The sequence below is a fragment of the Solea solea genome, chromosome 21, assembly GCF_958295425.1.
Source record: "Solea solea chromosome 21, fSolSol10.1, whole genome shotgun sequence".
NCBI lineage: Eukaryota > Metazoa > Chordata > Actinopteri > Pleuronectiformes > Soleidae > Solea > Solea solea.
The window spans coordinates 14,189,461-14,215,484 of record NC_081154.1 but is presented as its reverse complement, the minus strand read 5'-3'; the positions used below and the strand labels follow the sequence as shown (position 1 = coordinate 14,215,484).

Genomic DNA, 26,024 nt, shown 5'->3' with positions numbered 1-26,024 from the left:
AGTCACTGGGGATCCATCTGTTAGGCCCATAAATCAGCTCTGGATCTCCACGTGAGCCAGCCGAGGCAGGCCGGGGGTTAAAGGGGGCCAATGATTCCTCCCACAATGAGATGCACATGTTGCTGCCTGGTGGGTGGGTGCTGCAGAGGTCAGAGGGGGTGTGTAGGTTAATAATGAGGTGAACTTGATCTTCTCCAGTCCCAGGGAAGACGGGTCGCTCCCCAGTGCACCCCCCACCCCCCCGCGCCCGACCCGACCCCAGAGGGAAGAAGACCATTAGCTCAACAATGTAAGAGGAGCAAAGTGATGAGGGAGAGAGTGGTGGTTGTTCAGGAAGGTCGGGTCAGATAATGATTGTGGGATTGTAAAGATAAATAGATTATCCGTAAATAACAAGTCTAGTAAGAACTGAAGTACATACTAACGTAGGGTTGCTTGTTAGGTTGCGGGTCGTTTTAAAAGGTTTTTAATAGCAGCGCCTATAGAACACAAAATATTGCAGTTTGTTACAGAAACAAACATCTGAACTGACTTCAAACTCAGTTAGGCAACACATTTTTTGAAGTGATCTAGTGACTTCTGGACTTCTGCACCTCCTCGACCGGAGCTCTCAAACACAAGGCCCACGGGCAACTTGTGGCCCTCCAATTGATTTCATGCGGCCCGCCAATTAAAATCAACGTTTGTTTCTGTATGTTTTTTATTAATAGATTAATTCGGTTTTTATTATCATTCCATTTGAACACAAAACACTTTTATTTTGGAATTCTGTATAATATCATCTCAATTATTCCCTTGTCATGGTCATGATTTAGCTCATATCTCTCGCCCCTACTGAACAGTTGCTTTTTCCGACAATGTTGGACTGTTTTTTCACTTGACTGGCCCCCGAGTGACCAGACCAGATACTCATTTGACTCATTTGAGTCCTAGGCCGTTTCTCAATATCCATACTTGTGCGTACTTGAGTGTACTTGCGTACTCCCGTACTTGTGAAAACGTCATCAGCCTCAGTCCAAGTGCTGTTCCAATTCTCAAGTAAGCGAACAGCGAGGACGGTTCTCAAACCCGGAAATGTTCTCGCTCCGCCCATTTTTACCAAGTATGCATCGGAGGTGACTTAAGCGTACTTGCGATGGCCATGTATCCCAGAATACATTTCGGCGGAGCATAGCAGCAGATAATAGAAATATAAATCTGAAATAAATATTTTTCTGTGTCCCGGAACAAAGTTTTAACATCATTTGAGGCGAGAAATAAGTCATATAGAATTCAAACATGTGGTTTGTGTATGAAGATATGACGTATTTATAGTTTGGCAGCGACGTTTGTCGGAGGTGATCAGCTCCGCCTCTGCGGGCGCTCGGCGCTCACTGTGCCCGGCACAGAGCAGCGTTACCTCGGCCTGTCCTGATGAAATGATCCGCTGGCTCAGACGTCGCTGTCATTAGATGCTCGGTGTGATCCATATATTTGTTGTTGACGTGTTATTTTGTTTTTAATGGAAACGTTTTGACCTGACAGTTTGAAGGTTTGTATATTGTTAATGTTTTATTTATTTTAACTTTGAATTTTAGATTTATATTAAAGTCGAGATTTATATTTAAATATAATATGTAAATATTAGATATGTATAGTATAATATGTAGAGTAGTATATATTTGTACACGTACATATATGTCATACATACATATATACATATATACTACTCTACAATGCTGTAATATATCTATTTTCCACATTGTATTATTTGTATTGTATATTTTAATAGAAATACATTAATAAATGAAGTTAAATATTTAAAATGTTAAAATAATAACAACATATATATGCATTTATTAAAAGTATTTCATATGTTCATTTATCAACACTGTAGGTGGCGGTAATGAGGCTGCAGCACTTGGTGCCAGCCACCATTCAAACAGCAGAACAATACATACATACTTGCATACTTGAGTATTGAGAAACAACCACATACTTGTGTACTCCCGTACTTGGCAAGTATATACTCCCAGCGTACTTCTCAAGTATATACTTCCCAAGTACGCAAGTACATACTTGCTTACTTGAGTATTGAGAAACGGCCCTAGACTCCTTTTCCAGCTTTAGGGAAAACACACCCTTGATTGCACTCTCTGACCAACCACAGAACAGTTCAGAGATGGACAATAATGACATTATGACATTATGAACCTGCACTGAGAAACTCAGCTAAAACCAAACAACAATGGAGGACAGTGTCATGCTCTAGAATCAAACTTCACCCACAAGTTTGCTGCGATAGATTCTGTTTCTGAATTTCCCCTGTGGAGGATCACCAGCAAATCTGATCCGATTCATTAATCAGATTTAATATGGAGCGGGGTAATGTGAATTTAGACTTGTATGGTGTGGATATGCTGTAAGTGAAGTACGTGCATGTTGTTTGCCCTCACATGTAGAACAGAACAGAACTGCATTGGGCTTTTCCCCAGAACCAACACCCAGAGGTCAGAGTGGAACATGATGTGGGTAACTAACAAAATATTGCCATGACACAAAAACAGTCAAAGCAAAAAAACGAAAAAAGAAAAACATGTTGGTTTTGAAAAGGTGGCAGTGAGAACAAAACTCCCCACAGACACCAACTGCTTTTATCAAGATGATAGAAGTATACAACGAGAGCCAGAACCACGTGCTCAGCAGGAGTCACTGGACTAGAGGAAACAAAAGAAACTCGCTCAACTCATCTTTCCACTCGTAACAGAAAACACAGGAGGACCAAAGGTGTTGACTCTGCAGAGACAAAAGAACAACGGAGCGCGGGGAAACTCCAACCTGCCCATGTAACCTCCCACAGCAGATAACCCTCAGCTGTGGAGAACAGCACAGTTGCAACCAATAAATCCTGATTAGAGAGGGAATCCTGTGATCCACATTCTGGATCCCTATCTATATTACGTGACTAATGAATATTTGCACTCATTTGTCACTCAACTGACAATTGTTGTCTCTGTGAATTGATTACTTTATTATTTTTGGTTCATTTAATAACAAGAGAAGGTGAAAATTGTTGATCTGTGTTCAGCAAACTACAAATTGTTTGTTTCGTCCTCAAACCAAAGATATTTAGTTGCTGTCATGAAGCAAATGCAAGAGGCTAAACTCAAATACATTATATTAATAGATGGCAGTTAATTTAGTTAATTATTCATCAAATGATTGCTGCAGCCCGAGTGTACACTCAAGTCATACTGTCACTAAACCTTTTTATATATCTGGAGTTTTCACATGTTGCTATTAAACTGAAGTGTCTCCGCCGTTTAGATCAAACTCCAGCTGCAGCGACTGTACTTGGCAAAAACACCACTGAAGCATTTTAATTCCCATATTAAAAAAACATGTTCAGTTTGAGTAAAGTTAAATGTTTTCCTCTGTGATTTCATGCTACCTGCCAATCTTTCTGTTGTCTGCTGAGATTCCCAGAGGCGTCTTTCTGCCATGATCAGCGAGGTTCCTGTTGTGAGCCAGTGGGCAAAGGTGATTCCATGGAGCTGGAGTTGCTTTTGGGAGAGCAGGCCCTGATCTCCTCGGGCACATTTGTTTCCCAGCTTAATGGTATACAGACAGAAATGACTTTTAACATCCTCGACCTTCAGTCTAGACTTTGGAATGACCAAAAGGGTCTCAGACATAAGAACTCAAACCCTGTACGTCTCAGATCAAATATCACTCTGTGATGCACAACATGAAACACAGGTTCAGTATAAAGCGCATACACATGAATAATTACACATTTAATTAACATGCAACACTTGATATCGACAAGATTTTCCACTTTGACGACTTGCTTCCAAAGATAAGACTGAAAATGTGCTGGAAATATACTTGTTAGAATCCAACATGGAATTTTAAAGGAGGAAAACGGTTAATCAGCAATTTCAGCAATCACAGAGGGAAAAAGAATAATCCAGCAATCTTAATCCCGTCTATGAACTGATTACTTATCACCTCTACATGCAAAGAGCGTCAGCCCCAAAACATTTCCATGGAGTTTCATGAGCTAATCCTTAAAAAATCGGAGTCATTTTGAAGCTTGCAGGACTTACTGATAATAACAGGATTGTGAATGAGATTCTTTTTTTTACAGCAGTCCAAATACTGCATGTCAGAAGTAGGAAACAGAAATGTGCAGAGCAGCTAAACAGCTGTTGATAATAGGTTTTTAGTTTTAGGATTTCATGTATTTAGGGAACTCTTTGGTGGAATTCAGCAGGACCAAGCAAAAGCCATGATCATACACACTCACAGAATTATATAAAATTGTCTGTTAGGGAAGACTGCCTTCTCATTTTTCGCACCTGACAAACAAAGCAATCTCCAGAATGTACTCAAACTAGACTGACTGGTCTCCACTAAAGGTAGGGTGGGAGATCAATTTCATTTTCTGGAGCATTTTTTTTTTTACTGTGTTGCTTAAAATCCTCTTCAAAACCCCCATTGTAAACAATTAATCTGTCAACGATCCCACACTCTCCTGAAGAAGACTCCGAGATACTTAAACTTCTCCACGTGGGGCGGGATCTGACTCGCCAGAGAGACATGTCTCTCTCGGTCGGCCTGGGAACGCCTTGGGATTCCCCTGGAAGAGCTGGACAATGTGGCCGGGATTCCAGGGTACACCCTGGACAGAGCGCCAGTCCATCACACATGTAGAGACAAACAATTATTCACTCTCACATTCACACCGACGGTCAATCTAGAGTGTCCAATTTACCTAATCCCCCATATTGCATGTTTTTGGACTGTGGAAGGAAGCCAGGGAACCTGGAGAATACCCACTCACACACAGGGAGGACATGCAAACTCCATGCAGACAGGCCAAGAGTGCTGACCACTACATAATACATGTATAAAGAAAGGTTAAATCAATAAAATAAAAGATAAAACCCCAAAGCCTGACTTCTTTTGCGTATAGTTTAAATGTTACTGTCTCATTTTAAACACCTGGAACTTTGCAGGGGGAAACATTTCATTCAAATTAAAGAGATTGTGAGTCTCACTCATGGATGAAGGTGCAGTGGAGCGGATTACCACACTGTGTTGATGCCACTTAATGCCCTTCAGGTAAAGGTCTGGAGATTGCCAAAGCCTCTCTGTCTCCACAAGACACACATACATAAACATGTCCCACCCCCTCATACAAATGCTCCAGTTTGATTGATGAGGAAATAGATGGTAAATTGCAGTGTCCATCCTGATGGATGACATCATTTGGCCTGATGTGCTGATCGTGTATGTCAAACCAGAACCGTGCATGCCCATCCCCCCCCTCCCTTTACAATTGATCAGCGGGAGTTTTTTTTTGTTTTTTTTTAAACGCCAACCTTGTTTGAATTTAATGCATGAGGAGGGAGAGCAGTTGACGCTGCTCTTTGCTGCCCGTCCCGGTCCCTCGGCCCCCTCCCTCCTCTCCACTCCCCCATCCATCTTCATCTAGCGGGGGTCCAAGCCATGACAGATGCAGTGGCGCTCTTGTTAGTTTACCCTTACACACAGACAATCACTCTGTGTTAAATGGCCCTTCCTGCTTGTAAATGGATTATTGTTTACACAACTTCAATTATAGCGGGTGTCTAAGCAGAGAGTTATTGAAGGAGAGACTAAGAAAGATGGACGGCGATTGTCACGCCTTGATATTCCCCCGTCAGTTTTTGTTCTCATCATCAAACCAGTGTAAACATTGTCGGGGCTTTCATGCTGAGCCACCGTGTTTGCCAAGGAATTGTGTAAAACCCCTCTCCAAACAAGGAGTTTCAACAACAGAGGCAAATACTGAAACTCATTGACTTGAAGAAAAACAAGATGATGCCATCGTGTGTAAATAAATCAGGAGAAGCACTTTTGACTGGGGTGAGAGGGTTTGTGGCAGAGCTCTGCGTGTTCCTCAATCAGAAGTCTTACACGTGTAAACAGCTATGCCAGGGCCTCTTGTTCTCCCAGAAGGCTGATTTTGAGGAAGCCATCCAAGCGCCACCTTACATTCAAATGCGCTGACAGGTGAAGAAGAGTCGGAGGAGACGGGGTGGGGAGGAGGGAGGAGGGAGGAGACGCCTTGATTGATGGGCCGACGGCACGCAGTGGCAGCCGAGTTTATGAGCCAGAGCAAATCTGAATATTGAGAATGCGGCCGTCGTGTCACACTCGCCGTATTAAGAATTATTTGACAATGCATTATGTTGGAGATGTGTCACGCAGAAAAGATGAGCGCACCGTCCCCTGTGGCTGAAATTACAACCTGTGGTAGCTGCCCCGCTCCACTTGGCCAGTTCTCTGTGGACAAATGTGACACGGGGGGCCATCGACATGGCTCCTCTGTACTTACTCATGAGTTAGTGACTGCCAAAATAAATCATAAAAAAAACATCAGTATGCATGGATTCCACTGTCATTTTTGTCTCTATTTTGTTTTCTTTCCCCCCATAAATCTGACTTTTGAACTTGAACAAGTAACGGACATGTTGGCACACACTTGGAGCCAGAAAGTGAAATGGTTCACCCCCCGGACTTCCCATTAATATTAGCGGTTGATTAATGATGCAAAAGTATTGTTGGCGCACCCTTGTTTTTGAGATTTAAACTGAGTTTCAAGTTCATTGTGCATGTGTAACATTAAGGAAGAAATTGAATATACAACCCGTAATTAAGTCCATAAACCCTTTTAATATAATTGATATAAATTTAACATATATATAGATTTAAATATGAATATAGGTCCAAATGAACTAATGCAGTGTTTCTTACCCCTGCTCCTGCATAGGGATCCACTGACCTGCATGTGTTGGATGTTTCCTGCTCCAACACACCTGATTCAGATGAGTCGTTATCAGGCGTGTGCAGACATTTGAATCAGGTGTGTTGGAGCAGGGAAACATCAACACATGCAGGCCTGTGAGTCCCTGCATGATTCAGAAACAAGGAACTAATCAGACAAAGTGTGTGTTTTGTGCAAATGAAGGTTAAACATCTTTTCTGGTAGGCAAAGGCCACCATAGTTCACTGTAAGGGCAAGAGACTTCCATTTGTTAGAACTTGCAGTGCCACCATTAGGTGTCACTAAATTTTACACATTGGACAAGTGCTTTTTTTGTAACAGTGTCCCAGAGTCATATTGGAATGAATATCATCCATCCATCCATCCATCTTCTACCCCTTTATCCTCCACATGAGGGTCGCGGGGGGTGCTCATACACCGTGGACAGATCAAAATAGGAATATTAATAATTGAATATTATGTTGTGATGAATTTGTCCACAATCTGACATTAAACTCTTTAGTCTTAGCTGGTTTGTCTGCTGCAGCCGATGCCCTCTCCCCTTACGTGCCTTACGATTCCACGGTAATTATTTGGACAATTAACGTGCCTCCCCAGGTCCATCAGCAGGTTATTATGAACGACATGGTGCTAACAAATGGCTCCCACCTGGTTCTACTGGGCTGCACCTCTCGTCTGTGGCTCTCTGTCGCCGTTAATCTGAGCCCTCTGAACAGCATGTGACTTATTTTCTTTTTTTTTTTTAACCATAAACGAGGCTTCATCTAGTTACAAGAGGCCTGCTCTAACGTGTATGTGTGTGTGTGTGGTTATCGCGTTACAAGGTGTCAACCTGTTCTGTATTTGGACGTTTTAATGAGAGAAATGAATGAACCCCGAGGCTGTTTGTTCAGTGTCCACCATACACACACACACACACACACACACACACACACATGAAAGGGAAAATAAAACTCTCTCTTTTTTTTATGATGTGTTCACCTTGTGGTGCGTGAAGTGAACATGACAATCAGGAGTGTGCTGTAATGACGTCCAGGTGTTAATCTCATTTTCATTTAGATGTGAGCCGCATTCCTCCAAACGGTGGAGGAAACAAATCATTGGCCCTTTAATAACAATAATCAATGCTTGATCCCCCCCCCACCACCACCACTGCTGTTGCTGCTGCTGTTGCTGCTGCCGCTGTTGCCGCTGCCACCCCCCCCCCCCCCTGCTTTCCCTGTGCATCATCTGGTGTGCTGTTTGTGTACGTGTAGATGGAATGGTGTGTGGTGTTTCTAGGTGTACTTTGTGAGCCAGGTTTTTTTCCTCTCGGGGTCTCTTTGGGCTGACCCCGTGACCCCTCTTTCTCTGAGGACGGCCAGCTAAGAACCAAGCAACATATCAAAGAGTGGGGGGGCACAGCCAGGCCACTGGGTTTCTGGCAAAATCATCTCAATAAATAAATATCACAAGACACCGCTGGAGGGGAGAGCTTTGATGTGAGGGGGGGGTTGAGCCCCCATTCTCTCTTTTCTCGCTCACTCTTTCTCAACCTCAATACCGGCAATTCTCCTCTGGTGTCTTCACTCACCACCAAAACCCTCAACACTTGCTCTGACAAAATGTCTTATGTGTGCTCCACTACACACATCTCAGCAGCACCAAACGTTCAGGGGCTTGTATTTTTCCTCTCTGAGGAGGTGAGATGGAGAAGCACCGTCTTGTTATCAATAGATCCAGGGCGTTGGGTTGGTTACGAGTAGTTGGCGCTGAAAGAGTTGGAGAGAAGCTTTTATTTTCTCCCACAACGCAAAGAAGCTCAGGTGAATAACAAGTGTTTTCATACTTTGAAGAGGTAAATTCAAATGCCTGGTTCACTTCAGGTTTGATTGTTTCCACAAGGTGAGATAAGAGAGGATTATTGTGTAGCAGCACACTGCATGGCTCAAAGACAAATGTGGGCACTTGGAATTGTACCGCTATGTCGTCATATCCTGGACAGAAGGCATTTTGTTGTGCTGTTATACTTTTGTGCAGATAATGAAGAATATTACATTTGTACAAAGTCAATATCCACATTTATGACGTCAGCAAAACCAAATGTTTGAATATTACATTTGACAAAATGTTTGATACTCAAGTATTATCAACCTCACAAGTATCGCCGCATCGCACATCCTCAATTTCCTGTTTTATTTTTTATATTCTGTATCTGTCTGTAGAGTGACTTCCTCTTGTGGTTCCACTCAACTAATGAAGATTACAGGCTCCATGTCTGTGGCACTTTTAAACAGCACTTTATCAAGTGAACAAACAAAAATGAAGCACAGAATCCAAATACAGAAATTGCAAATAAAATGTCATATGTATTTTATTTGTTTGAAAACACACTTTTTTGTTTGCGAAAATCAGAATTTTGTTTGCAGTCCCTCACTTGTTCTTTGTGCCGTGTTGTTTGTGATTCTGACCATGGGCGGGCCTTAGGAAGCTGTCTGCTGATTGGCTACTGAGTTGTGGAGCGACAGAAGTAGTGGACTCGCTGTCCATCTGCAACTCGTTCCCCAAGTTTTCCCCGTTCGACAAAATAATTATCTGAGTATCTAACGTTTATAATCTGACAAACAAATCGAATCACAAAAAACAAAACAAAAATTCCGATCATTGCAAACAAAAAGTGTAATTTCAAACAAATACAATACAATATTTTATTTGCAATTTGTGTATTTTGATTTTTTTTGTTATTTTGTTTATCACAGCAGATATTTCTCGAAAAAGCAGGACAAACACAGGTTTTGCCATTAATTTAGGGTTCCAGGAAAGGTCACACACTTAATACTTGACACTTTAACTTCACTTACACTAAGATGTTTGTTATTTTAAAACTGCATACATGCTTTCCCATATCTCCTGGATACACACACACACACTGGACAGAACTCTTGTGTTTTCCCTGGCAGAATTGCCTCATGCCTGTGTCTGCAAACACTGAACTTGAGCTCTGAAAATAGCTGACTACTCTCAAAACAATATCTGGTGAACTTTTCCAGCAGGAGATTTGAAACGGTGTGTAATGTCAAACACTGTCTGTGCAGTGAATGGCTTGAACGCATCGCTGACAGCAGCATTGTCAGGTGTGTGATCTGAAATGAATATACAGGAGTATAACAAGTGTTCTTAAGGACTCCAGGTCAGTGTTGTTGTTGTTTTCCTCCAGGTTTTCTGTAAGGATGACTTCTCAACAAAACTACTAACACTTCATCACTTACATTATTTATCAGCTTACAAAAGGGAAAATGAAACAGATCATACTGATCGATGAGTAATGTGTTTTTTCTCAGATTCAGAAGGTTTTGAACCATCTTGAAGCTTCAGAACTTGGGATTGATGGTGTTAATTTAATGCAAATACATATACTATATATATATATATATATATATATATATATATATATATATATATATATATATATATATATACACAATACTTGTTTCAATCCCAGTTGAAAACATTGCGTGAGACAAAAACTTCCATACTGGCATGACTGTTGCACACTCGCTCCATGCTTTTCAGTGCATCTCCACAGCAGAGGCTTGTGTTTTTCTTACACTCTGGTTGAGACATTTTTGAAAGGGGTACCAAGGTTTTTTAGGTCCAGTGTCTATTAATTGTTGTGCTTTTTTTGGGTGGGTCATGGTGGTAACAGACCAATACCGGACCGAAAATTTAATTTCCTTAATGTCTGATGGATCCATCCTATGTTTTATATCCATTTCTTACATTTAAAATCGGTTTAAATACTGTGTCGTCTGTTTTATGACACAAACCAAAGTCTAGTTAGTATCCAGCCGAAGCATTTCCTTGCAGGTTTATCTCTCGCGTTGGTCTGCTGTAAGTCAGACACATGTCACGGTCCTCAATCGCCGTCTATAGTCACCGAAAATGTCTTGTGTTGGAGCGACATGAATAAAAGACGAGATGACGAGACGATGAAAGTGTGTGGAGGAGGTGAGAGTGGATCGCTGCCCTCAGGGTGAAACGTAGGTACATTAAGCTCTGAAATTGGTCAATAATAATTTCCTTTCACTATTGAGAGGCAGCTGAGTGGAATGTGGATTTATGTGTGTGTGTGTGTGTGCGCACTCTAATACACTGAGCAGTATGGGGGTTAAACTGTGTCTCCAGGGACCGTGTTATTGACTGTTGACCAGCCCAAATTAATTTTCAACAAGCCTCTTCAGGGGAAGAATGGAGATGGATTATTGTTGCAAAAGGAGCTGCCTCGTGTGCTTTACTCCAAGGTCCTCTAAGTGGAGGACGGGCCTCTTAATAGGCCTCCACCTTAGCTGAACTACTGCTACACTTCTCCTGTTCTCAACTGCTCTCTGTTGCAGTTGCGCGCTAAGAGGCATGCACGTCTCCACTCTCTATCCAAGCACGGAGGTATGTTGACAGAAAGCAGCTTTGATTGCATCCTTTTCACCCAAATTCCTTTTTACCATGACACTGAGTGCAGTCATTATTTCCAAAGTCTCGTCCTCATACGGATTTAAATGTGCAGTTGATGTGCCACGGCTGAGGGAGTCAAGCAGCCGAGTTAACACAAGAGGCCTCATTGTTAATTTGAGCATCTTGGCTTATTAGTTTGGTTTTGATCTATCGGGAGGCGTCTGGGTGTCATCCCATCGCTACTTCTCCCCTCTCCCACTTTGAATGGTGCAAGTGACAAAAGGCCTCCCACACACAGGAGCCGGTGCAGTGTGATCAGTGCGCGCTGAGACACGGGGAGGTGTCAGCACTAATCTCCTTTAAAATGGCTCCTCTAGTCTTACATCCCGTGCTCACAGCGTATCCGCGGCTCTGTAATTGTGTCTACAACGACGAGACTCGCCGTCAGACTTTTACACCACTTTTCTTTCATGCGTCGAGCGCGCGCCACTGAAGTTACGACACATTTCACTTGACTGAGGAGTTGAAAATGTTTTTTTTTTTTTTTTTTTGCACCTGCTATTCTCAGGCACATCAGTGCGTCGTGTGCTTTCTAATCTTCTCAAAAGAGGTGATAAAAAGTAATATACAGTACAAAAACACAGTCTGCTCTCATTGTCAACCTCGGGAAGAAACAAACTTGTTAGATATACACTCAGGTAAAGTGATTGAGACTTGAATTTTACACAAACACGGGTTTATATTCAGGAGCTTGCAGGCAAATTGGATGATGTTTTATATTCGGGGCTTCTCTGGTTTTTAAGGATATTCTATAACCACCTATTCTTAATTGATTCCAGTGATTTTTATATGGTTTTTATTTGTTATTCAGGCTTCTACCCTAACCAGTGCGTCACTGAGTTACTCTCCTTACATCGATAGTCATTTGTCAGACAGCCTTTTATCTACTATGGATCTTTCATCCAATTCAACAGCCTTTATTTTGTGTAGTAATGAGTGAGTCACAAGGTTTGTCACAGTTCACCAGTATATGCCTTGAAATGATGTGCAGTGAATACGTGAACTCATCTCTCTGCCTTTTTTGTTATATGGCATGTTGTGCTCAACTATATGATTGATTAGTTTGGAATAGTTTGTGTTTGTATAGCTTTAATTCAATATAAGAATAAGTTACATACACACCTTTTTAAAGTAGTAAAATAATGACATTCAGGGAATCAACAGGTTTAGTATAACTACACTGAATACAACATAAAATAAAATTGTGCTTTATAAATGCAAGAATGACACTACATTAGTCGAATTAAATGATCTTAAATCACCGTCACTAATTATGTACCTGTTGCTCTTTCTGGTGTGACAGCATGTTTATATTTAGTGGTTATAATATGAGTTTATAATCAGATTTTAATGAATTTTGCTTACATTCCTGAATAATAATTGGTTTTAAAGCAAAGATGTCCTGGAGTTATTGTTCTGTATGTTTGCCGCGTGTCCTCTTGACCTCTCTCGTGTCTGCTTTTTGTAGATAACAGTCGATTGTTCATGTGACTGAGAACACAAAGAGGATCTTTGTGTGTCAACTTCGCTCACTGGCAGTGGCGTGTTATAGCACAGGAGTCGTCAGGGCCGGCTCGACAGCAACACGTCTCACTTAGGGAGAGGAGCGTTGCAGACAGCAGGACAAAAGCCACTCCATCAATTCAAGACTAGCAGAGGACGGAGATGCAGCCATTTGGAAAAGACGTTAGTTTCCCCTGGAATTGTCTGCTCCTAATCCCCCCGACAGTGAGTTTGGTTGCTGTGTTTCTGCACTGTTCTGTAAATATGAGAATGAGCCCACAGCTGAGGTAGATTTCCCAAGGTCACAGCCAGTGATGATGAGGAGCAGAGCTGACTTTATGCATCTGGACTTCATTATGAGAGGCTGGAACAAACTCCACTATCATTCCTGCTATCTGCCCAGGGAGACGGAAGACAGCCACAGAATCCAACTTAGCAGGGGATTGTCTTCCATCTCTCCTCATGTTTGGGGGGGTCCACCTTCCATCCTCCTCTCATTTCCCCCCCGTTTTTGTTATTGGAACAGCTTCATCTTCATTTCCACGTCTGCGTCTGAAGTGCTGTGTGTTTATGCGAAAGCCATGTTTGGCATACTTCGCCGAGACCGAAGTGAATATTGAAGCGCTTGTCAGTGCTTTAACTTCAAGTCTGCCTCACTTGGATGATACCCCCCCCCCCCCCTCCCATACCCTCACCTCCCAGCCCCCCCCCCACACACTTTCACTTTGCTCAGAAAGTTTCCTCTTCCTCCTCTCCCATGCCTCGTTGATGCCCCGAAAAAGTCAGAGCTCTGCCTGTCTCGCCCCCAGGACAGAGAGCACCTAGCCACATGCCTTGTAGGCTCGCCAGGAGCTCAGCGCCTCTGAACTGACTGATTGCCACACAGGAAAAAAAATCTCCCACACTGTTGCCATTTGCTGCCAATGCGAGGAAATATGAAGCACATCAAAGAAGCATATTCACTTACCCCCCATACACACACTCATCAAGCCATACACCCCAATCCCTGCATCCCCCCCCCTCCCACACACACACACACACACCTCCTCCTGCCTCGCTGCCGCTGTCTTTACTCTACTGCGATATTTTGCAGGTGAAATTAAATGGACTAATTTTTCATTTGTGTGTCAGAAGCAGTGCAGTGGACTGTGTGGCTGAGAGAGGGGGGAAAGGAAAAAATCAATGCAGCCTTAAGTGGGAGATCAAAGTCAATATGTAGGTTTGGATTGAGCCACATTGTGTCGACGTGTGCGAGGAAAGCATTTATTCACATTAGACGTGTGGAGAGTTACGCGTCCATTTCCATGTTCTCTCTCTCTCTCTCTGTGACACACACATACAGTCGTACGTTGTTGTGTGACTACGTTGGAGTCAATTAACATAATATTATAAAAAAAAATGTGTTTACTTTTGGCTTGCAGCTTAACGTCATGTTCCAATGTTGGTTCAGGTTATGTACATCTGTTTTATACGTTCATATATCGCCCTTTATCACACAAACTGCCGAGACCTTGCCTTTTAATTTATTTAGTTGTCAAGTTCACAAAACTGATGATGTGCTAGGATCGTCCCTGTCCTTGTCACATTATATCCCTGTTTGCTGTAATGTATGGAAAAGAGTAAAAGCAATTTGTTCTTCTTCTTTTTTTTTTCCACCCCTTCCTGCGCGAATGACACAAACAACCGCATTTCTGTCTCCATTTGATATGTCATTGCTGGACCTTGTACCACAGCGAGAAACAACGGGGATCCATTGTTGATATCTGGCAGCTAAAGTTGCATCACCTTGAGAGTTCCGAAGGTGAAAAGCAACACAGCACAACTGGGTGTTATTTTTTATATATATATATATATATATATATATATATATTATTATTATTATTTCTTTATTTATTTCTGTTTCCCTCTAGTGAGATGTCACATCAAAAACAGCGCGACCAAGGTGTGTTATTATGCTGAGAGAATGTCAGCCAGTTACAATAGGCTGCTTAATGAGGTAGTGTGGCAAACTTTCAGGCAGGCCATAATATGAATTATTTGTCATTGGCTCTCTCTCTCTCTCTCTCTCTCTGGGTGTGTGTGTGTGTGTGTGTGTGTGTCTTTGGAAAGGGCCAGTGTAAAGCAGGATGAAGGCAGACCTTGATGGAGAGATGTGGCACTAGCCTGGGGGCTCGCTCCACTGTGAGGGTAGTTAGCTCGCTGCACACCGCCATCATTAGGGACTAGGGCACTTGCGCTGGGAAGGTGACACACAGGCCTACATCCAGACAGCAGCACACACACACACACACACAGAACAGCTGTACGTACGCTGCATTCCTTCTCAACACCTCTTTTCTGTCGGCCTCGCACTTGCTCTCAAGGTGTTTTTGCTTTATTATGTCTGAGGCCTGAGGCCACCATATGAAGTAGTCGACTGTCTGTCAACATATTTAACAATGATCAGGCTGTGAGTAAACTTTAACAGCGCAATGATTAATATATGCTGTACACTACATACAGAATCAGAGTCGTCACTGGGACGTTATGTGCACTGCGGCCTCGCAGCGGGAAGGTTCTCTGTTCAAATCCCACTTAACCCACTTAACACCTGAGCCTCAAAATGTCCGTATGGACTTTAAGACTTATTTTAATTTTAATTTGTAATTAGAGCCAATACAGTTTTTGTAGTAGAGACTTAAAAGAACTCTGGATTTTAGAACAATAAATGAAAATTTGCTCGGGTTGATGTAAATGTCCTCCTGCCTTCTTACTGTATTGACGCAAATGCAGGGAATAAACGGCTGAGCCTTTCTATACTTAAGAAACATAAGTATAAATATAAATATAATAATAAATATAAATTTGAAGAACAAAAAAATGAAATTCACAGACACGAGAGAGGAGGAAATCATTGGTCCACAGTGATGGGACGAGCAGAGGAGAAATATCAGCGCACAAACAACGATATTTGTGAACACAACAGGCGGAAGCAAAGCTTCTTCTGCTACTATATCAGGAAAAACTCTGTCAACGTGTCAAAACGGTTTATTGATGCATGTCATAATTGGATTACGTCCATGTAAAAGGGGACATTGTTATTTCTAATCGGAATCGTTTTAACCAGATTGAAAAAACACATCTAAGATTGAAATTGTCTCCCTGAAATGATAAATACGATGAATCGTCCACATAGATATGAGCAGAATCTGTTTCTTCTTTCAGTTTGTCATCGTGGCCCCAACTGTTGCCTTTGCATGACCATCTGATTTCATACATCAGACGCTGTTGTGTTAGTTTCTGAAGGAAGACAGCAGGGTTAGACTCTATATTCTCTTGTGAAATGCTTAAATGTTTCTGTGACGGCGGAGCACCCCTGCTCATCCCTCCCCTCCGCGCACTCATTGCTGCTTTCATCGCTCCTCATCTCAGAATTCACCGTCGTGAAATACACACAATGTGGGCCTGAATGCATCCAAAATCTTCCTGATTAAAGGGTGGCCTTGTTCCTGGCACACTGTGCCATAGTCCTTTAGGGGAAGAATTGTGCACCAAATTGTACCATTTTTACTGTATTTGTTAAATAAGAGACTCTCATGTTGCAAGAAAGAAAATCTCTCAAATTGCCCACCTTTCATGCCACGCATCATTCCCTTCTTCAAGGACAGAGGACGATTGTTGCCGAATAAAGAGCAGAAGGATCCCTTCAAAATAACTAGGAAAGAGGAGTTTATTTACAAGTTACCCAGCGATACCGCATGTAGTCAAATGAAAATAGGTATAGACACGGGGTCGCGGGCATAAACGATGAGGACCCTTGAGAAGTTAATACATTTCTAAAAGTAGACACCGTCCTGGCTTCAGCCATTCAGGGTTTTGTTTGTTTTTTTTACTTGTTCACTTCATTTATCATAAACATGTTTGTTTGTTTTTCCTTCAGAGCGACATGCAGCACAGTCATTAGTATTCCTCAGGCATACAGCAACATATGGCAAGCATATAATCACAGATTATCCTTAATGTCATTTCCCGCAAGAAGATAAAAGACTGTGGGAAAAAGGATGTGTACTGTGCAACATCAAAAGTTCTAATTTAATTAGCAAAGTTCATTTAAATGAGAATCTCCTTTATATATACATTTATATATATATATTTTTTTAACCCTGACATCTACTGCCAATGTTTAAAACGTTTTTATGTTGTTGTTTTTTTTCAATTCTTCTTCACACTGATGAGGGCCAAAACAACATGGCAGCCCTGAGAATGCGCTTATCAAAACAACACAGCACGACAGTCCTCATTTATATTTTGCAGGATTTGGCCAGGTTCTGCACTTTCTGTCCGTCACATGGCTGTACTATTTTTTTTTTCTAAAAAAAGGGGACTTTTTTAAAAAGATTCCCAGGCCTTTTATCTGCACTGCACACCGAAATAATCACTGTTTCGGAGTACAACAAAGAGTTGGAGACTTGTTCCATCCAAACATCCATCTTTTACCGCTTTATCCTCCACATGAGGTTCACGGGGGGGGGGGGGGGGGGGGGGGTTCATGTGCCAATCTCAGCTGACATAGGGCGATAGGCGGGGTCAGATCGCCAGTCCATCGCAGGGACATATATGGAGACAAACAACCACCCACTCTCACACTCACACCTCAGTTTTAGAGTGTCCAATTTGCCAAATCACCTTATTGCATGTTTTTGGACTGTGGAAGGAAAACGGAGAACCCGGAGAAAACCCACGCACACACGGGGAGAACACGCAAACTCCATGAAGAAAGGCCCATGTTCCCACTGGGTCGTGAACACAGTGTAACAGGCCATAGTATACCCCCAGTCCAGAATAAAGCCGGGGTTAAAGCGGCATATGCTAGATTACACCCCAGGTATATTATGGCCTCCTAACCCTGGAGTATTAATTAGCCTATAGGCCAGAATTTACCCCTCTTGTGTTAAGAGGTTTTGATTGTATTTACAAAAGAATGACTACAGTTGTTCAAATTGTTATATGGGGTCCAGCTGTGTCATGTAAGTTAAGTGAGATCGCTAACTGTCAAGTGTGTTAGTAATCAGAGACTTGTTTTCATAAATGTATGAAACTTAGAGTAGTGGATGACTTCTATACCCTACATTTTGTTAGGGTTTTTTTTTATTTTCAGCTAAAATATAGATTATTCCAGGGTAAATACATGTTCCTGTTCCTGGTTATAAATATTAGTGAGTGAATATCTATCTATAAATTCCTGGAACGTCTGTGTGTGTGTGTGTGTGTGTGTGTGTGTTATTCGCATATCTCTCGAACCGATTGATTTCAAAGTTGACAGGTGTCTAGCTACGGGCACGAGTAAGCCCAGTGCCAACGTTGACGTTGTTTGGATAAGTAATGCAAGAGATATCGTTCAATATATCGTTAAAAGAAGCACACATTGGCCTTCGCCGCTCTACTGTAGCCACTCCCCCTCCCACTCACACGGCACTGTGAGTGAGACAAGATGCCGTGACGCTGAGGCAGACAACGGACGCAGTGCCCCCAACCACAGACTTGGTCAGGTCCCTCTGCACCCGAACCAGCAGGTTCAGAGGAAGCTTCTTTCCTGCAGCTGTCACCCTACTGAACTCTAGCTCTGCATCCCGGTGACAACCAACCAACTGTTATGCAACCATGTAGTTCAATTTTCCATATTTATTCTATGCCATTATGTCAGTATCAGTATTTGCTTTCTACCACACACAAATAAAAATGTCAGCGAACGTCTGCTGTGTCACAGAAACAATGAGCACTCAAACACAACAGATTTTGCACGTGTGTAAATACAATCAAAATATCTTTTTAAACATGGACACACGACTTCTATCTCAGTCCATGAGATGAGGTCAAGAACAACACAAGTTTCGGCTCATCACCAACTTATGAAGTGATGAGCGCACCAGGCGGGAATGAATGGACACGTGTGGACAGCCTCCGCGATGAAGGTCCCATCAGGGACTGGAGTTGATTTCAATGTGTTCTTTTGTTCTTTCTATCCCATGCAATGCAGGAGCATAGAAACCTGCAACTTCACATAAGACATAATTGGGGTGAAAATGGGAATAGGACTATAAAGGGACAAAAAGAATAGCAATGTGTATGAAAATATGTGGCATTGTCGTCCCCGGCAAAGGACATTGAAGATGTTTACGTGAGGCTGTGGCCACTTCTTCAGCTGTGATCTGGAGCAGCAGTTTACAGCTCCTTTTTTTTTTTTTTTTTACAATATCTTTGTATTTTTGTTTGTCGGAACCAGAGGACACATTTGATGTCGTGCATTGTTTTCGGATTTGTAGGCTTCGCCTGCAGAGATGGCCTTCAACACGTTCCCTCCTCGCCACAGTGACATCAAAAAACAGAATGTCTTTACTCAGGTACACAAAGACTTTCCTCCCGCTTGAAAACGTAATAGAAGCATCACAGATGCATCCATGTTATACGTCGCCAGTCCAAGTTCAAGGGTATAGCCCACACAAATGCATTAAGTGTGCACAATGCACACATTCACAGGGAACAAAGAAGAGTCCCACATTTGCTTGATCACAGCTGAACCCATCCCCCCCCCGGGTTTCAGTTCTTCACTTCCTTGAAGGGCGATCTGTACATTACAACAACGTTCAAGTGCAACATGCATCGTGTTTTCCAGATAGACTTTAATACCTTTTTCAATGCTTGCAGATTTAAACAGAAACAGAAATGTTTTTCTGTGAGGTTTTCTGTCCATGAGACACACACATGGTATGACTGAGTCATAGGATGTGCATCAATAACTTTTTCTTTGTCCTTTATTGCATTTTCCTTTCAGTGGCATTCATCCACTTTTCCCTATGCGTACACTGTACTCTTTAGGTGATTCCGTCTCGCTATGGTCTACGTATATGACGATACATATGAATTATTTATGATTTACCACAGCATTACCTAACAACTGTTCCATCTTCAAGGATAATATGGTTTCATTATATTATATTGTGACACAGTCTTTGTTTCTGTCTATGCTGTAGTGTTGACACAGTGAAATCCAACGCTTCTTAACAGTATAGGGTCCAAAAAAGGAGAGCCATTAAAGAATGACCCTGTCAGTTATACCAAGCTTTAAATCTTCAATTTCACAGGTTTGTCAAAGATGCCTGTTCTAACATATGTGTTTGAGAGGCAGACTCTTCTTACAAAGGGTTTCTCTTTCAGTAAACACGTACGACCTTTGACCCGGTGTCCAAACACATTGTTTATTAGAGGCAAGCGCGAGAGACTTATCAGAGTCAGTACCACACAAACATGTCTCAGACAAAGTAAATGGTCTGTGTGGTCAAAGATGCTTCACACTACACTTCTGTACCATTCACCCATTCACTCACACATTCATACAGCGCACCTATGTGTTTCACATCACATAAATCATGTGATATATATATATCTATATATATCATATATATATATATCTATATATATCATATATATATAGATATATATATATATATATATATATATATATATATATATATATATATATATATATATATATATATATATCTATATATATCATATACATATACCCATTCACAAGCTGCCGGCACAGAATCAACGCGGGGTTAAGTGTCTTCCCCAAGGACACGACTGCATGTAGACTAGCGGAGCCGGGAATCAAACCCCCAACCTTGAATGTTTAAGACGACTCGCTCTACACAACAAGAGGGATGAAGGGGTGCACGTTGCTAACTAGGAGTTGTCAGCATTAACGCATGGATGGTGATTAATTATGGGTTGACCTTAACATGACATACTGTTTCATGAGTTTATTTTTTTTAAATAATTCTGTTGAAGCATGGTTGAAAAGCAATGTCTGACTTTCAGTGGTTAAATTTCATAGAATTTTTATTTATTATTACTTTTGTCAGATTCAAGTTATTTCTGTGACCATTGTGAGTTTTTCTTTCATTAAGCGAAGGGTACCAACAACTTTGTATATATCACATGCTCAGAGAGAGAGAGAGAGAGAGTGAAAGACAGTTGGTGTCACTTTTAACAACAGCTTATGTGACAACTAGAAAAACCTGGAATATTAAAACCACCTCAGGGAAAAAAAGACTGCGGATTAATCGCTTAGTCAGTAAGTGAATAAATAAATAAATAAATGAATGAATGAATAAACAAATTAAGCTGGAGCTGAAAGACAGTGAGAGATAACTCACTGCTATTTCTCTGTGTCATAGAGTGACTCCGCCGATATCTACTGAGACTGTTTGCATACGTTAACACTGCGGCGCGGTTCGTTCATAACCCCAGCAGAGAAGGGCCCGCTGGTCCTTCCCTCTGGGGCCAGTGATTCTTTCAGTGGGGGACATTTTGGCTCAACTGATCATGAAAGAATCCGAGTCTTTTGTCGCAGCAGCAGTCTGAATTTCCAGCAAACAATCCATGATGATTCATCGCAGCATCGTCGTGTCTGTAATACATTTTATTCATCCAGTTGTATTTGTTTGTATTCTTGTGCATATGAGCTGTTTGACGGTAAATACATTTCCCCTCACTTGGAATCACTAATCTTTCTCTCATCCTTGATGATGGTTACATTTCCACAGACACAAAACCTGAGGGTCAGGGGTCACAGGTAAGGGAAACTTACAACTACACAGTGTCAGGACATAAATGGGTCAAAGAAGAAGTGGAACGTTGTGTTTCTAACCACAGGCCATCCATCCTCCACATGAGGGTCACAGGGGAGCTGACAGCTGACATGGGGACAGACTGCCAGTCCATTGCAGGGCCACACATAGAGACAAACACCCATTCACTATACCATCAATTTAGAGTGTCCAATTAACCTAATCCCTAGATTGCATGTTTTTGGAATGTGGGAGGAAACCGGAGAACCCGGAGAAAAGCCACGCACACACGGGGAGAACACGCAAACCCCATGCAGAAAGGCCCTTGTTCCAACCAGGTCGCAAACCCAGAGTCTTCAAGGCAAGCGTGCTGACCACTACACCAACCGTGTGGCAAGGGTCACACGTTGAAACAACACTTAATCATCTACTACATGAACTGTTTTGATCATCAGTTTCAGTGTTTTTCAGATTATTTACAACAACTTTATTTTCCGATATTCCAACTTCTTAAATGTGAATATTTTCTGGTTTCTTTGCTCCCTCTGACAAATAAATGACTAGAACTGGATCATTTTTGGACCAGACATTTGTGAATGTCATCACAAGAGACCAACGAACAAACAAAGTCATCTATAAAACAGTCAACAGATTAACCAACAATCATTAGTTGCAGCTTTAAAAGAAGAAGAAACCCTTCCAACACACTGACTAAGTAGATTCTCAAGCAAAACAGAAAGTCAACTGAAGCAGAGAGGCTGTAACTTGCCTTTGTAACCTCCCACAGCTGAGTGAGAACAACACAGGTGCAGCCAATCGCTTCTGATTCTGAAACTCTGTGTGTGTCACACGTGTCTCACGTTAGCGCCGCCTGTCCTCGCTTTGACATTATGCACCTTTCACACACACATGAAACTTGTTTGTCCATATTTAATCACAATGGCACAGCTCTCAATAAGGCTACTTAAAGCTGCAGTGCGTCAACTTTTTGTTGTCGTAAATGTTATTAACCTGGTTCTGTTTGCTCTTTGTGCACATAAAAGATGCAACATTATTTTTATTATATATATATTTTATACTTCATCTGAAAATGAGGGAGCATTTGTGTGCATACAGCGGCAGAGCAGGAGCGTTTATCCTGTCAAACTACTGAACAGTAGCAGAGTTCACATCTGAAACTTTTTGTCGGCGCTTCTTTGTATTTTCAGTTATACACTATGCTTTAGCTGCCATCTGTCCTGATATAAAATGAGAGTCCTATGGAGCTGAAAGACTTAATCAGCATTGTGTGAATTCATTTGACAATGGTTTCAGTAAAACAGGCATTTGTCTAGATTAACCCTTTAACACTTAAGCCTCTGCCTTGAATTTTTTTTGTTGCTTATTTTAACCACAAAAAGGTCAGAAAATGTGCTTTTGCCCATTTTTCCAGAATAACTTTCGATATCTGGCACTTATTTAGAATGAACTGCATGTTGAAATAGTGCATTAACAATTTCAAATGAAGAAAAACACTGTAGTTGTACATGAACACCAGATTCTGCATGTTCAATTTGAAATTTTAACAGTATCAAACATCATAACATTTGTTTGAGTTTTGGATAACAAATGGAAACTTATGTGCATGCGTTTTTCCAACTCAGACGCTGATTCACCGGCTTCCTGCTAGAGAGCGAGTTGAATTATCGTAATAACCACATATTGGCTTTAACTTGCAACTATCTCAAACTGTAGAGTAATTACGGTCATGCAAAAGTCATCTGCGATACGCTCGGTGTTAAAGGTTAAAAAAGGTTACGTACTACAGTTCTGAGACATGATCAGAGACGACTTGGAGCTAAGTCGCCGCACCTGCCGCTGGGTGTCGGAATGAACGGAGGCCACAGGTGTGCACATACTAAGTTGCTTTTATTAATACAGAACTGCATGCTACAGAGACTGTACAGCATAAACATTTATTCATTACAAAAAAACATGGTTTTGGAACCATTTAAAATAACAGGAAAAAAACAAACAAACAAAAAAAGATAAGAGCATAAAATAGAACAGGAACATCACAGCCGTTAAGGAAACATTCAAACTATTTATCATTAGCATCTTAATAAACCAGAGAAGAAATCGACAGGTTACAGTCGCGTCATGTCAACTACAATGGCACCGAGTGGATGATTCTCTTGTAGCTTTTTTTACAGCCTCTTGCAACATCAACATGCCTATTTTTTCTATCTACCTATATGTAGTAGTGTACTTAAAAGTGGCAGTTTGTGTATTTTTTTGTATTTAATAGTTTTTTTATGAACCTAATATACATAATTTGGCCCTTGTGGGTTTATACAGTATGATGTCCGTCTTTTTATTAAGTTTAAATTTTAATATTTGACAATTTTGCTACCAAACACATTTGTTATAGCAACATTTATACTACATACATAGCAATCTATGTAACGTCACAGCAAAGAATGGCATCGAAATAAAAATAAAAAACAAACAACAACAAAACAAAAACAAAAAAAAAAAGAGAGATTTCCCTACAGCATGGTTGGAGGGGCAGAAATTATCACAAATTTTGGCACGGAAAATCTGTACACGAATCTACAGTCTGAGAGATGTGACTGTGCAATAAAAAAGAAGGGCTTTAGACACTTTTTCCGACTACTGAAGACATGGTACCCTCTGTCTCTTGTTTCAAGTTTTCTTTTTCTTTTTTCGTTTTTTGTAAAATGGCTTATAGACGCATTTCTTGAAATGAAGTTGTGCATACTTCTGTTGGTGAGATCTACACAGAACACTGAGTGGAGTCCAGGTTTTCAGCGCGGAAAGAAATCATTAACAAAAGATTGTTGCCTTTTAAAACCTCCTTGTAAAAATGGATCATTCATATATAAGTCGCTTACCTTAAGAAAAAATATTTGTACAATGTATTAAGAAAAAAAAACGTCCAAAAGAGACACGTACAAGATACAACAAGCAATCTCTAAAGCAATAAATACTACTGGTCCTAGCGTTGTGACATTTTTGAATTTAATAACCCTCGTCCCTCCCACCCCGACCTCCCCTCAAGCCCACCCAACTTGCCTGACTCCGCCCCAAAGGTAAACAACAAAGAAAAAAAGACAACGCAGTGGAAGAATGCATATTTAACACAGTAATCCCCTCCCCCCCTTTATTCTGTACATTTAAACAAGAACAAGTAACATCACAATTAAAGTTGTTCCTCAGAGAGAGAGGTGTCACCGCTCGCCTCATGCCCTCCTAGATTTTGAACAGATGTCAGATGATTGGTTCGCAGGCTCGTATTTAATACAAATAAAGAAGTAGAACCAACTCTTTCAAGAAAAGGGCTCACTGAACGATCTAGCCTACCTTTTTATATCCGTCTTTTTAAACATTTTGAAGTTGAACTAGATATTTTTTCTGTTTTGCACTGTTGAACACTACAAAAAAAAAAGAAGAAGAAAAAAGACAAAGGAAAATTCATAAAAATTTTGGCAGATTCACAAAGCTATACTACAGCTCACTGTATCATTTCTTTATAATAATTAGATCTTTTCTGATAATGACGGGTCAAATATTGACCAATGAACCTTAATAAAAACAAGAACTAAAATGTCAACGCCTCGTGGCACGGGAACAGAAAAAGAGAAAAAGAACCGACGGAGAGTGTGTGATATAGCTGAGGGAGGGCCAAGAAAGGTGTGTGCGTGTGTGTGTGTGTGTGTGTGTGTGTGTGTGTGTGTGTGTGAGTGTGTGCAGAGCAACAACAGAGGAGAAGAATAGACTATTCTATAGACTTGGTCACTAGCGACAGAGGCTGGGAGGCCGTGGAGGGGAGCAGCGAGTGGGAATGACACAGCGATGCCGAGGGCCGGACCAGTGAGGACACCACAGAGGAGCCCGGCTGCCGCGAGGACGAGACGTCGCCGTGCTCCAGGGCTCCGTTGTGGGAGGAGGTGCCGGGCGTTTTGCTAGCTGCAGCGGAGTTTCCCAGCCGAGCCAAAGATGGCGGTGGAGGCCCAGCAAGGAGGTGCGGGTGGTGGAGTGGCTGGTGGGCCGGTTTCATAGTCAGTGAGAGAGGTTGCATTTGTTCAGTCTGAGGTTTGGACTCTTTTGAGGAGGGGGAGAGAACCACCGAGGAGGGGGAGGATGGGGGGGAGTCGAGTAAGCTTCCGTCCGTAGAGGGAGGACTGGCACAGCTGCCTTCACCTTGGATGTAGCGAATGCACTTTTTTTTTCTCCTGAGGGACAAGGCGGAGACAAAGAGAACGTCTTTTAACATCTTCAAACTGCTGCGCCTCTTAGCACTGCTGCTGCTGATGCTGCTGCACACTTAAATGCACCTTTGCCTTTTCAAATTGGGCAGAACCAGTGGTTTTCACTCCACTGGTCAGACTTCAAAGGTGCTTTTAAGTTGCATTTTAAAAATAAAGAGTTCCTAGCGTGCTAAGAGGAAAGGTGGCAGAAATGACAATCTCCAAATACTAGTGAAAACCAGTGGACAGGACAGACATGGAGATCACAGGTGAAACACCTGGACAGGAAGCAGCAGGGGAAATGTAAAGCACACACAGAGAAGATGAGGATGAGGATGATGATGAGATGTAGTGGTT

The 26,024-nt window shown here is 41.7% G+C and overlaps 1 protein-coding gene across 23 annotated transcripts in view; it reads right to left on the bottom strand.

The window, feature by feature from the left end:
• Positions 1–23,306: 23,306 nt before the first annotated feature.
• The window catches only part of tcf7l2 (transcription factor 7 like 2), a 91,788-nt gene continuing 89,070 nt past the window's right edge, over positions 23,307–26,024 (bottom strand). For 17 of the 23 annotated variants that reach the window (XM_058620415.1, XM_058620418.1, XM_058620414.1 and 14 more), the window contains one exon: positions 23,307–25,652. In XM_058620415.1, the coding sequence (XP_058476398.1) occupies positions 25,196–25,652 (457 nt within the window). In that variant the 3' untranslated portion in view covers positions 23,307–25,195. The remainder of the gene's footprint in view (positions 25,653–26,024) is intronic. The other 6 variants (XM_058620434.1, XM_058620436.1, XM_058620435.1 and 3 more) reach the window with 3 other exon arrangements.